The following is a 14,135-nucleotide window of genomic DNA, read 5'->3' as shown; positions in this document are numbered from 1 at the left end:
CTAGAAGTGCGTCAGTCCTTACAAGGAACTCTATCCATGTAATGTACAAGTAAAGTGAACTGTCCAATGCCTCTGTAGAAAAACTTCAGGGAGAGACCTCATTTAGGGGAAAAATCAGTACATGAAATAGTATTTGTCACCATTACATGAAGGCAGCAAAGAGATTTTTAACAGGAAATACAACTTGAAACCAAATTCTGATAGTGTTGCTTGTGTATCAGAATCACAAGTCACAGATTTTCTCCTCAAGTTTGCTTTTCTTCCTTCACAGCGTGTAGCACTGAGCTTAGAAGACGATGGGTTGCCGTAAGGACAAAGTTGCTGCTTCAACCAGAACGCACCGAACAAGTTTTCTTTGGATCACAAAACCTGCTTCTTTATTTGAATCATTATTTATGTTGCAGAAGGGTAACCACAGAGTTATAATGAACTGCAAACATCCAAAGGATGTGAGAGTTTTGTATGTATAATCTTTTATACACATTTTAACTTGTTGCACTACCCATTTGTGATAGTCAATAAGCAACTGCTGAGCTACTAACTCAATGTACATAACCAGCAGGCTGACGGTTCAGTAGCTACTGCTTTATTTTAAGACTATATTTATAGATATTTTGTAAATATACTGAATATGCTTTGTGGCTATCCATCAACATAAGTAAAATAAGTCCTGTACAGACCGTTTAGAAATATTTATTAACAAAATCTGGATTATAAGATCTGATCTGTAAATATAGTAGAGGGGTGAGAGTATTTATTTTTTGTATGTTTGGCTTGCTGTGCATAGATTATCTGTGTATATATCTATCTAGTCTAGATAGATATATAGGCATATAAATATATACATATATATAAATATATACATATATTTTAAAACTACTGGGCTATGTTTATGAAAATTAGGGATAATTGAATTTTTACCAGGTGTCTGAAGTTCACTTTCAAATCTAAAGACGCAAAGTAAGAAACAGCTGTACTGTAAGACAGCCAATAAATGACAGCCATAACAAACAGGGCTTCTGTTTCCCAAAGTGGCCTGCAAGGGTTGCTTTCACCTTTTCCAGTTTAGCCAGCTTCAGCTGCACTGCTTTGAGCTGTAGAACAGTTGCTAACAGCATTTCAGGCAGGGGGAGCTCCTACAGTGACCACATTTTTCATTCTGTACTGTCGCTTTTTACAGGTTGGTACAAATCTGATTTTTTTCATTTGTTTCTAACAATAAACCTAAATCTTTTGCCCTCCATTAGGCATCCTGCTCCTCTCACGTGCATTTAGAATTAGCAGAAAGAAAGGTTGAGACACATTCTCTCAGATACCCAAAGTGAGCACTCAGGAAGGCTCATCAGGAAATAGTCCCACAATAACAGAAGGTAATCCCTTACCTTCTGGATCCTTTCCCCACTCTTTTCTTCATTGAGAGTCTCAATTTAGGAGGTACTGGGGGGCAGTGTCTTAGTTCAGCATAAGTGGAATTCATTGAAGTGCAGCAGCTGTCATCAAAGCGAATGCCTGCACTGTGGAAGATCTGACATAACAGAGTGTGAGACAAGGTTCAAAACTCACAGCTCTACCAATAGCTGATTCCTGGAATTCAGTGGTATCTGAAAAAAAAAAAACAAAACATCACAGGAAAAAGAGGTTGAAAGCATTTAGGCTTTCATAAAGGCAGTTAGTAACTGCCTTTCATTCTCTATGGTTCCCAAACTTTGTTTCTCTCTCTCCTGCAGACCTCAATAGCACTGTTACCATCACCCCATAAGACAGTGAAGAGTCTAAATATGCACCATGTCTCCTAAGAGTTACAAAGAACCAAGATTAAAATAGTTGACATAATCCTGCTGCAGAAATAGGCAATAAGGAGTCCAGGCATTCTTACATTTACTCCTTTGATGGCAGAAAGATATATAAATATATTTAAACAGGCTCCTCCTGCAGAAGAACATCACCTTTGTGATGGCCTGGGATTCCAAGATACTGCTTTAGGAAGGAGAAATCAAGACCAGCCTCTTTTCTTGCTAAACTAGCCTCCCTTTTCTACACAGCTACTTCCCTCACCCCTTCAGTTCCTGTAGCTTATTTAAGGTCTGTGCACTGAAATGGAAAACATTAATGTAAGGCTCTGCACTCAGGTTCACCAAGTTTCCTATCAAACCACAGCAGGTGCTGATTCTTCACCTCAAAGGGCACAAACAGGCAGTTAGGCCAAAAGCAAGGCCTTCTTCCAGCTGGTGTTTTTCACCTGTTCCATGCAGCAGAGAGGACTGTCCAGGTCCTCCTCCCCCTCTCTCTCATTGTGGTACAGATTGCTGGTGTGAGCTGAGGGTAGCAGTGTTGTTTGGCAGGGTTGTTCAGAAGACCCTCTGCTTTTCTTAGCTCATGCTGTGAGACTCCCAGGAAGTAGATGAGTTAAGGTGAGTTGGACTTGAATTCTTGACTAAGAAAGGAACAAGGTGTCTAAAGACCTAGGGTAGCACTCCCCTACTTTCACTCAAACTACTCACTTCACAGCCTTTGTAGACAACATCTAAAGAATCAAGCACCCTTCTGTTCAAATTCGAGATTTTAAGGCAGTACAGAAGTGACTGAGATACCCAGTTACTGTTCCAATGTATGAAGCTGTGTCTGCAAATTCATGCACTGTGTGCATGAAGAAAAACTGAGAGAAGGCTGTACGTGACAACACTGTAACTAACAGACATGTAAATAGATTTGGAAGTTCTACAGTTTTGATACTTTTCTAAGAGGACGTGCACACAAACCTGTATAAACCGTGTAAAAAAGGCTGCATTTTTTGTAAATGAACTCAATGTGCAGTGTTGATTTCAACTAAACACCAATTTTTTTTTTTTTTTAAGAAATTATTTTAAATAACAGTTCAGGTTGTTAGGATGATATTTAACATTGTGAACACTTCTGATCCGTCTTGTCATGTTGGAGTTCTGTTAAAGTAAGTTCTTGCTTGGTGCCTTTTGTGTTTCAGTTTTTGGTATGGACAAAAGGACCAGGGAGGGGTGGGGAGGGATCTGCTGTGTAACACGTGCTGTACTTACATGAACAAGGATTACTGAAAACCAAATGAATACGTTTGTAAAACAGTGCACTGTTTCTATAGAAAGATTAAATTTTTTTTATCTGCGCCTACTGAGCTAATTACATTTTAGCACTGAAAATGCTGTCTCTTAGAACTGGTACTGTACTGCATTTTGGTCTGCCTTTTCCTTAGCTCTTAATTGTTAAAACTGGAAGAGGGGCTTAGGGCCCTGTTGGCATACTTCAGCTGTCCTCTTTGGAATTTCACCATCTGTAGCAGCTACAGCATCATAACAGGAATAACTAAGACAGGTTAGGGCCAGCTTTAAGTAAGCAGACTGTTTTGTTCAGCAGAGGGCTGAGACTTGGAAAGTCCCCTCCATCCTAAGTCATTCTACGCACTGTTAAAGCCTTCAGAAGTAGTGTGTATCTTTTCAATTAAAATATTTCAATTAAATATGTTAGGAGAGTAATACAGCAGCAAATAGAAGTAATTACCAGAAAAAACAGAGTGCTCCATGTCCAATCTATTGGGTGGCAGCCAGCCCAGGCCAGGTTGGAACCAGAATGTGTTTTAAGGTCCCTCCCTGCCCAACGCTCCAACTCACCATTCAGAGGGACACCACAGTCCATTTGCACATTAACACAGTGGCCAACTCAAAGCAGTTATTAACAAAACACACTCACTTACTTTGCTGGTGCTGGTGCCCAAACAGCTACAACAGGAGCACTTCAGAGGCAGCTGCAGTTGCTTTGGATGCCCTGGGAACAGCACACAGGTTAACAAAGGTATCCACAAGTCCTGCAGTGCCAGCTTCATGCAGTCAAAGTTTGACACTTGTGGATTATGACGACAACAGCAGAGGTTTCAACTTTGAAGCTGTGTTACTGCAACATCTGGCAACTGATCATTTCCTGGGATTTCTCAGCTAGCACATCAGGACCTGATAACAGAAAAAAAAATACAGTCTTCTCAGCAGCAAGACTTGTAAAAAGAAATATAAGGCTGTTACAGGGTGGAGGGCATACATAACAAGCAACCTGAAGCTGGTTAAAGTGCAATACAAATTCTGCCTTGTGAGGTAAAGGGATTTCCCACTCCTAAAGACACTCACCCACCATAAATATAGCAAAAAGCTCCTACAATGGAAACTCTGCATTCCACAGCACATAAAGATGGTCTTTAAAATGTTCTTCACACAAGGATGGAGCCTCACCACAGAACACAGGTCTCCAACAGGGAACTTCCCTACCAACTCACTGAGTAAATCACATTCAGGATTTTTATCTTACGAATCTGCCGGACAAGGAATTAACTAGTAATTTATTTTCATGTATTTATTCCCCCTCTGGAACACAGCTGAAAGCACATACATTCATTTATTTTAAGCCATTACACAGTAAGGGGAATGGAAAACCTTATGGCCAAATGTTCAAGAAAAGCCCCTGAACTAATTGCTATTAAGCACAAACGTGTAAGGTCTAAGCAAAGAGAACACTCTGCAGTAATGCTCAGAAGATACACAGTACTTGCCAATTAAAGCTTATGTACAAGGTTTGATGACAGGAATTCTCTTAAGCTAAATCTAAGCCACTAATAATGAAAGTCTGACAGAAGTGATTGGAAATATACACTCAATTATCAGCTAAAGGCATGTGACAGTAACTTTTTCAAACACGTCAGCTCTGCAAGAGAGCAGATGAGGATAAGAGAATCTGGTGCTTTACAGAAGACTCACGATAAACATGGATTTTTAAGTTTCCAACATAACCTTGACCTTCCCATCTTAAGGCCAAACGCAACTAAAAAAGGTACTGAGAAGGTCAACCAGGGTAATCAAACAAGTTTGTGCATCTTTTCAAAGCTTCAACTCAGTGGCAAAGGGAAACAAAATTGAAAAGATAAGCTATATAACACCTATATCTAAAATCTTTATTCCCTGGTGCTTTATTTGCACCATTAATTACTCCCCATTTCTCACAGTACCAGAACTCGAAAGCATGCAGGGACATTTAATCAGATAGCAGGTTCAAAATACATGAAAAAATACTCATGGAATGCATAACTACACTGTGGCACCCTCTGCAGCATTGTCCTGTGAGTACTGGGCTGCCTGTGGCTCATTACAGCATTTCAGCTGCACCTTCTGGACCCTGAGGCAGCAAACTCAGGAAGCTGAAAGCTGGGCACACACAGGGGTAGCCACATACACTGCATCCTCATCTCTTCCTCAGCATCCATTACAAGCTACTGTCAGAAATTAGATAGAGTAGACAGAACAGACTGCTTCAGTACAACACAACCAGGTGAGTAATTTCTTGTATTTGCTTTCCTTCCTGTTTAAATTATCTTATTTTCTACAGACTGCATAGAAATTTATTTAGAAAATGCAATCGCTGAAGCTTAACAAACATTGTCCAAATGAACAAAGCAGTGCATGGACATCAGAGCAAGCTGGTTCCACTCACAACAGCACCAGGCAATTACACACTGTCCTTCCTCTATGCTTTAATCTTTGCAGCATGAAAAATGAACTCACATCTTCATTAAACATTTTATAACAGGCCCAGATAATTACATGCTAAGAATTCCTGCAAATTTGGTGCAAGAACACATATGGCCCAAGTTTGGCTGTCATTAATCTTACTGAAACTGTTTTAGGCACTTGCAGTTCACAAATATCACTGCTGAATCCAAAAGAAGAAAAAACAAAATGCACGGTTTGGATCTCTCATAAATGAGTGTTGGTCTTTTTGCAGGAAAGGTTACATCTCAAATGTTTTTGCCACGTTGAGGTTAAGCAGATGTGCACTCCAAACCAGCATGGTAAGAAGTGACATTTATAAATGAGGTCTAAAATACATTTTTTTTCCTTCTTTTGGTCATTTAAGAACTATTCAATAAAAACCACTGACAGACTGTTGTTGTGAATGCCTACTTTGTCTTTGCAGACAAGGAGAGAAAAACACAGGGCAGGGACAGGGACCAGTAAGGTTGTCCCTCTCCTTACCTATCACTGCCAGCCCAGGACACAGCTACAAATCAGCACCGATGACTTTCAGAATCACCACTTTTAGCTGAACAACCACTAAATGCAGAACATTGGGTTTTTTTCCCCTTCAGTTGTGCTATCAGTTTACAGAAGCAGTCCTTATATAGTTTTAATATATAAAGGCACGAACACATTAGAAGAAAAGTCTTCAAACCACGAACACTAGACTCTAAATAATAGATACACAGAGACATGAATGCATCCCAGTGCAAAGACAGGACATGGCCCCACCTGCACCCCTGGATAAATCCCTGAGACACTGACAGAAGCACCCAGTGATCATGCTGCCCTTGATGACACTGCATCACCATGTACTTTCAGCCACACCGTTACAGGGGGTGGCAAAAGACCATTTCTGGTATCAATGAGGTAAAAGGGACTAGGATCAGGAAACAAACAACAACAAACCAGTCAGTGGGAGTTACACATTCCAACAGAGAACGTTCAAGTGTTTCTTTAGTTCACAGGGAACTGAAACAAGGCTCCTCCACGTGCATCTGAAATACAGCTCAAAGCTATTCAAGATGCACTCCTGTTCACAATAGCAGAGGTTTCACCATGCCCAAACTACTTCAGGCCCTGTAGCCAGGGATGATCCAGCCACAGATCATGGATCAAACAATTCCAGATCTGCTACAAAAGGTCACAACTTACCACAAGCAACTCTGTGAGAATACATGCTCTTGAACTCCTCCCACAAGCCTAAAAAAAGACCAATAAACCCCCCCTGCATCAACTCCAGCATTAACTACTCAGTAAGTCACACACAAAACAACAAGCCAATGATTTCTGGTTTTCTATTGTGTCTTCAATGTAGAAAGCAGGCATATTTTTGGTATCCACTGCACAGAAAGACTACCCTGAATTAACAGAGGGGGGGGAAAAAGGGTAAGGAATGTGACAATATCACAACTGAAGTGGATGGGATATGAGAAAGCAAAATATCCATATTGGAAATAATCACAAAATAACACAGCCTGCAGTTGCATCACGGACTCAGTAGGTGTTGTGCACAGCAACTGTGTTACCATCCATCCAGTTCTCCCTCTCTGCACAGCAGCCTTGCAGGCCAATTCTGCATTGATTCCTCTGAACTGCAGCTGCATAAACTACCACAGACCATACAAACAGCTCAGGTCTCCCTGCTACTACACAGCCAAGGGTCAAACACCCCCTCACATCTCAGCCAAGAAACAACAAAGCAGACTTCACAACCAAGTGCTGCTGTGGTCCCCCTCCCTTTAAAACTCATTGCCATTTAAATTAACAGAAGAACCAGAAGCTTTCTTGAGCAAACTCATCAATCAACTCCAATCCACTTCTCCAGAAGAATGTAACTGAAGGGGAACTGTGCAGGACACTCACACAAGAACATAATGCACACGCTTTGCTTCCTAAGAAAAAAATGAAGTCAGCTTAGCTTCAGCAAAGAGAATTATTCATCCCTATGTACACCATAAAATTCAGGAAGGGTTCAACTGCAATATTCCAGTGCCCTTGCCAGAAACCTGCCAATTCTCAAGGCTATGGGAGGTGACAAGAAGTTCTGCCCTATTCTACTTTGTGAGGGTGGGGAAGAAGAAAGAAAAAAAATCAAGAAACAATTCTCCAATATAATTTATAGCTTGGGCATCTGTAGCCTCATTCAATCACAACGTGGGAGAAAGAAAAGAAGCCATGGAAGATGCAGGTAGTTTAGCTCAGTTTAAGCAGAGGACCAGACAGAAAAAAAGGGAGAGGAGGAACCCCTCTTGTAAGCATCCTAGATACACTGGCACTTTTCTGCCATCTCAATCTGCCAAAACACCACTGGGACACAGGGCTGGCAAAGTGCTTAGCAATAACATTTTCTGTAATTGTGTTCAAAATATTTGAACAGCTATTTTTCTAAAGGCAAACAAAGAGCCCACCCAAATTGTTAAGCTTAATGCTTGCCTGCCACATTAGATTTCTGTCTGCTAAGCCCTCCACAAACAGCTGTGACTTGAAAGCCTGAACAAAAGACAGTAAAGACTGCAGAAATTCCCTCCATTAATCTCTGATATTTATCTATCACAGACCATGCTCCAAAATTACATGATGTAGATCTCTATTTAAAAAAAAAAAATCCATTTTAATTCAGAAATCCTTTTCAAAATTCTAGTTGACTTTACTCAGACATAACTGAGAGCAGCCCCAAGAGAAATCAAAGCAATCTGCAATTACCAAAATGAAACAAAGGGGTTGATAAACCAAGGGATCTTGAACTTCACTGAGTTCATGCCCAGGATTAAGAAATTCCATCTCTGCAAAGATCATCACAGAAATACTGTGTTGAGTGGATAATTCAGAGAGGGCACTAAAAAAATTGAGGAAGTTTTAGCAGAGACCTAGGAAAAATGCTACAGTATAAAAAAATAAATACACAGAAAGCTCTCTCCCTCCTCTCACAAGCTGAACTGTGAACTGAGCACTGGCTTCAGGGAAAAGCTGGCAGATGCTTTGCTACATTAGAGGATTCTTATACTAGAACATTCTTCCATTTAGCAGAAAAAGCTGCAACAAATCAAAAGGCCATGAGCAGAAATCAGCTAAATTCTATGAAAAGTGAATGTTTTTAAACTTCGCAGTAACTTCTCATTGGGTAAATTTATCAACTGGTGGCTTCTAAAGACCAAAGGGTTTTAACTTGATCCTACCATCAGTGGGAGACAACAGGAGGTGTGTATGAAATGCAGGAAAAGACTTCGATGCCTGAATAACTACAAGTTGAAAGGCACACATCACACACTTTGTCAAATTCCATTTTCTAAATGGCACCACGTAGCTCTAAAAATATTAAGTGAAATTCCCCTCCAATATCTAAATGATTATCTCTGTACTCACAGATAGGGAATAAAGTCATCTAGGATTTTCCTGCAGCACCGGAACAGGCCTCCAACTGCCCTACAGCATTCTATAAACACTTCCCTGCTTATTTGCTGGTGTTTCATTTGAAAGCTTAGCTGCTATGAGTTCCTGAGAACAGCAGCACAGGTGGCAGTAAGTGCAGTTATAGACTTGGCTCTACAGAGCCTAAAACACACACAGGTGATGCCTAATGGGGACAGGGCAACGCTCTGTTCTTCAGCAGCCTTCAGTATGACTGGGCAAGCCTGATCCAGATTGCAGCTGCAGACTGAGAAAAGATTCTATTGAGAACAGCTCGAAACTGCCTGCCTTCTGAACTCCTTCATTACAATGCCCCAGCCTCATTGCAATAAAAAATTTATTTCAGTGCAGGAATATTGGAAAACAAAAAGCCAACAATTCAGAAACGATGACACGCTGCTGAGAAGCTGCACTGAGCAAAAATAATACAAGAGAGAACAACCACAATTCATCTTCCAATATGCTGAGTTTTAGAGATGACAGCATGGCATTGTCATTTTGCAGGAGTCAGGTTTTTTAAATACACAGTGGAACTTCCAGTAAACTTGATAACAGTTTATGCAATTACTTGACACAGTTATCTCCCTCTCTCCTGAGAGACACACTGCTACCCACACAGCAGCCCACACAAGGCTCAGTTTAACCCTAAATCCTGAAGCAGAGCCTTTTAATCTACAGGCTTAGAAACTTTTGAATGTCAGTTAGTCTGTTCAAAGCAAAATCCTAGCAGAGACAACAATATACAAATTCATTTTACAAAAGCACTGACAGCTATTAGTGATACATAGTCTAGAAAATACCCTTAGCTTTCATTTCACATCTCCTTTCTAGAGCATGCTCTGCCTTCACAACAAGTAGTAGTGAAATGGAGCACCTCTGGCTGCTTCTGCAGATCAGAAAGCTGCAGCCCCATTTTGGTTAATATTTTCTCCTTTAAGAAAAATCAACACATCAGGCTTATCAGAATGTCTATGTCATCAAATCCAAAGAGCATCAAGGATGTCAGACCATACTCACCCAGTACTGGCTACTGTCTTTTCCTCAAAAGATTAAGCAAGGTGGTTTCCACTGATCTGCTGAAGAAGATTCCAGGCATCTCTTGCTCTTTTCAGCTGTAAAGAAGCTGTAACTCAAGTAAGCTATCCTTTCCAAATCAAATTTTGTTGGTTAACACCAATCTCATGCGATGTTAATTTCATCTACTTACCCTTACCTGAGCAGCAGCAGGCATTGAGTATCTCTCCTTCTCAGCTTTATTTTTTAAGAAACTAACAAAAGTAGTCTGAACGACAGTCAAAAACAACACGTCCTTCCAGAGAGACTGAGAAGAACCAATGAAGAAAGAGCATGATGTGTGAGTGAGACCACTGGCAATTAGAAAGAAACAAAGCAGCTGGACGTGAGCTGTGGGAGGGGATTGACACAGCTGACACTTGCTCTGAACATTTGTTCATCTTCTAAGAACAAATTTGAACCTCACAGTACGCACACAGGTGCTGCTGACAGAAGAAATGCAAGTAACTAAGAAAAAATACATGCAGGATAACTATTTTAATTCTTGAATTCACGACAGCTTTGGCACCCGATCGTTAGTTCTGTTACTCAGTATAAAGCAAAAATATTTGGCAGTTTGAGAATTGAACTCACATATAATTATTGAGCTGGCATTCTCTATGTTCAGCACGCAAAGAAGTGCATGGTAAATTTCTGATGAAAAGACAGGCTCCTTAAGCCACCATGTTACGACAAGACAGGAAGAACAAGATGACTGCCTTCTTTTCTACCAGCACCCTAAAATTAACCACACAGAACTATGAATTAATGAATTCCAACGTAAACCTAAGCATTCTAGGCCTTTGACTAATGTAGAAAACAGTGCTCAAGGTATGATTTGTTGAGCTTTGCTGAGGGTGATGCTAGGACTTCCAAGTAGCTTATGATTGTATCCATTCACTCTAACAACCAAACCATACTCTCCAGCCATCAGTTCATACTCCAGTTTAGCACCATCAACTTCAGAAACAGAACAGAAAATCTTAATCAAAGGTTAGCAGGCATGCTGCATATAGGGGATGTCAATATAAAGTCACAGGCAGAAGATTAGGCAATATTCACCATTCATCATTACCATAGAGGCAGCTGCACTAACACCTACAGTATGAATTTATTCTTTCCTGAAGAAAACATTCCATTCCCTGTCTTCTAGGGAACGTAACTACGGAGCAACAGGAAAATTATATGAAAGGACGAATGTGTTTATAATAGGTATTAGATCTTTTAACTGATGCTACTTCATCACTGATGCAGTGTTCTGCCTTGGCTTGCAAGGCAGATGACAGAGAGATATTCTTACCTCTGTGCAGATCACTGCACCTGTGGAGAAATCAGGTGGAAACGTATCACATAAGAAAGAAAATCTTCTTTCCATAAGAAAGAAAAAAGAGGAGGAGCTTCAAGTATATGAGCATTTTTCTTGTAGACTATTCTGAGGTTCTGTGTTTTTTCCCCCCACCAACTTGCATACTCTGAACTACTTTCAAGTCTAAAGAGAACTTGGAATTGTAGATATCTTGCATTAAGAACCAAAAATTCCACTCATGGTGAAAACAGATTTCATACCTATTCAGTTTTCAAATTGTTCAAGACTGGCAAAATGTCTTTATTTGCTTCCACTTTCTTCATAGGCCACAATATTACCCCTCTAAGGCAAAACCAATAAAAATGCTCTAAAACAACAGCAATCCTCCTTAGGAACTAGTGTCCTACAGAATACTACTATGCTATAATAGTAATAAAGTTTTGCTTCGTCCAGCAAAATCTCCATGATTCCAAAGAAGATATTTTGTGTATACAGGGAAAATATGAATGTCTGGAGAGAACGAAGACTTGTGAGGCTCTGGCATTTTCCATGTTTTTTTATTTACTACCAGATTTTCAATCCTCAAATTGGTTCCTTCCTTCCAGATCCTTTAACTCTGGAGATGACCTCTTTTTTATCTTTTTTAGTTGGATCTCTACCTGAAAGCAGTACAAAAAAAAAGGGCTAAAGGGCTTTCAGTTCTTAAAGCAGCTTTATGCTGAGAAATTAAAGGTCAAAGCAACAATAAGAATGCCAGTACTCAGTCACACTCTTCTACTGACACATCATTTGCAGACACATACTGCAATTCACTCCCATAAGGACAGGTACTAGAGTAGGAATCCCTTTGAGCTCTCACACAGTGACCAAAACATGAAAAACACACGTTAACCTAAGCTTGGCACATCAGACTAGTCTAAGACATTCGAGTTTCTACAACTCAAATTGAGCATTAATCAGATTCAAACACCTCTCAACTACTACAAACACCCAGTTGAAATTGGGTTGACTGGGAAGAGCAAAGTTAAGAGGAAAAAAAAAAAGGGAGATCCAAGAAAAAAAAATAGTACACTACCACAACAGCATCAACAGAAATAATACAGATTGAATAGACCAGATAATACCAAGTGTCCACTAAGAAGATGACCTTTTCTCAAACACTGGAATAGAAGAGCCATAGAAAAAAAGCTGTAGAAAACCCACTTCAGCTTTACAAAATCAATTTATGTGAGAATGAAAAACAAAAGACGTGACCTTTTCATTAGCATTAAATAAACCGATTCCATTGTACTGAAGTCTTCCTTCTGAACATGAGTTATTGCCTGACCTTTTTTATTCCACTGCAGGATACAAAGTGCTTAGGCAAGCATTTAAGCTCTTTACTTCTTCCAAAATCCAATATACAGTACAGAGTTTTATGCAGCCATAAAGGAAAAAACATACACACCTTTCTTAACCTCAGCAAGGGAGCTTGTGTAGGTACTGTCAGTGATCTGTACAATCACCCTGAAAGCTGAGCCCAAGACCACACAGACCAGCAATCCACAACTCTGCTGTTGTAACAGGAGTGGATATTTGACCTAGGGAGCAAAAGCAGTTAAGGCTGGGATACAACTAGCTATAAAATGCTACCACTGTAATTCTGCACCAACATCTCTCTCCACAGATGCATCCTAGGAAAAGCTATTTGGTATAACAAGCAATTTATGTACAAAATAAACAACCAAAAAGCATACAGTGTACAGTGTTAATGGGAACCCAGAGAAAGCCTTGTTTTGCACATTAGTTAACATGCTCATTACCTTCAGGTTTCTGGAATTTATTGTCCTTCTTGTACCACATGCATCCCTGCGCTGCACTCACACCTTTTACTGGATAAGCTTTCTCTAGGAAATCAGGTGTCTTCAGGGAGAAATCAGTGCCTGACACAGAAACACAACATGCAGCTTGTTACACTTCAGATCTGCCATCCAAGCATGCTGTTTTCTAAAACAATTTTCTCCTCTGTTCTTCTTTTACATCCCTTACTATATTAAGTTGTACGCATCTCTTTAGACACAAAAATAGCTAATTTAGTCCCACATCAAAACTCTGATCCATGTGCCAATCTTCAAGCAAAGAGCAAGTGGACTATTATTCAAAATAGCATTTCTGGTTGCACTATCTTTCTAAAACAGTGTGGCTAGTCAGAACCAATACACAAAAGTCAAATTTCTCCAGCCACTTCCAGGTTATTCTGAATGCATTTGGACATTTTATTTCACTCTGCCTTAAAAATACAGCAAAGAAACAATGCCAGTTAGAATTTGATACAAAATTAAAATGCGTAGAAGCCTTTACGAAATTAACACAAGGATCTTTCTGAAGCAGGAAAACCACAAAAATGCACAAATCATTTTTCATTTATTGCCTATTCCCATGCAGAACAAAATAGGGAAAAAGACAATGACAGCATTCAATCAGGCACTAATATCTCACCTATTTATTTTCTTCTGGAAGACATAAGTCTGGATTTAACCTTAAGTCATAGGCCCAAACATCTGCCCAGTACTGCTCCATGTCTGTGAAGCACATGAGGAGAGAAGGCTCCGGGGCCTCATTGTGGCCTTCCAGTATTTGAAAGGAGCATATAAACAGAAGGGAGAACAACTGTTTACGAGGGTGGATAGTGATAGGACAAGGGGGAATGGTTTTAAACTGAGACAGGGGAGGTTTAGGTTAGATATTAGGAAGAAGTTTTTCACACAGAGGGTGGTGAGGCACTGGAACAGGTTGCCCAGGGA

The 14,135-nt window shown here is 40.0% G+C and overlaps 1 protein-coding gene and 1 long non-coding RNA gene across 10 annotated transcripts in view; one reads left to right on the top strand and one right to left on the bottom strand.

Annotated features, from left to right (window-relative positions):
* Positions 1 to 3,004, top strand: part of LRP8 (LDL receptor related protein 8) — a 151,635-nt gene extending 148,631 nt beyond the window's left edge. For all 3 annotated transcript variants that reach the window (XM_042819409.1, XM_042819408.1, XM_042819410.1), the window contains one exon: positions 272 to 3,004. In XM_042819409.1, coding sequence (XP_042675343.1) covers positions 272 to 310 — 39 coding nt within the window. In that variant the 3' untranslated portion in view covers positions 311 to 3,004. The remainder of the gene's footprint in view (positions 1 to 271) is intronic.
* The window catches only part of LOC122160641, a 41,033-nt gene that overhangs the window by 25,823 nt on the left and 1,075 nt on the right, over positions 1 to 14,135 (bottom strand). For 4 of the 7 annotated variants that reach the window (XR_006168923.1, XR_006168920.1, XR_006168925.1 and 1 more), the window contains exons 3-5: positions 13,155 to 13,274; positions 3,722 to 3,974; positions 1,383 to 1,601 (exon numbers count right to left, since the gene is read on the bottom strand). This is a non-coding gene — a long non-coding RNA (uncharacterized LOC122160641). Of the gene's footprint in view, positions 1 to 1,382; positions 1,602 to 3,721; positions 3,975 to 10,010; positions 11,270 to 12,799; positions 12,933 to 13,154; positions 13,275 to 13,830; positions 13,932 to 14,135 lie in introns of those variants that run through there. The other 3 variants (XR_006168922.1, XR_006168924.1, XR_006168926.1) reach the window with 3 other exon arrangements.

The sequence above is a fragment of the Centrocercus urophasianus genome, unplaced genomic scaffold (genome assembly GCF_019232065.1).
Source record: "Centrocercus urophasianus isolate 14NV4802_14NV808 unplaced genomic scaffold, USGS_Curo_1.0 seq_18, whole genome shotgun sequence".
In the NCBI taxonomy this organism is placed as follows: Eukaryota; Metazoa; Chordata; class Aves; order Galliformes; family Phasianidae; genus Centrocercus; species Centrocercus urophasianus.
This window is presented reverse-complemented; position numbering and strand designations above follow the sequence as displayed.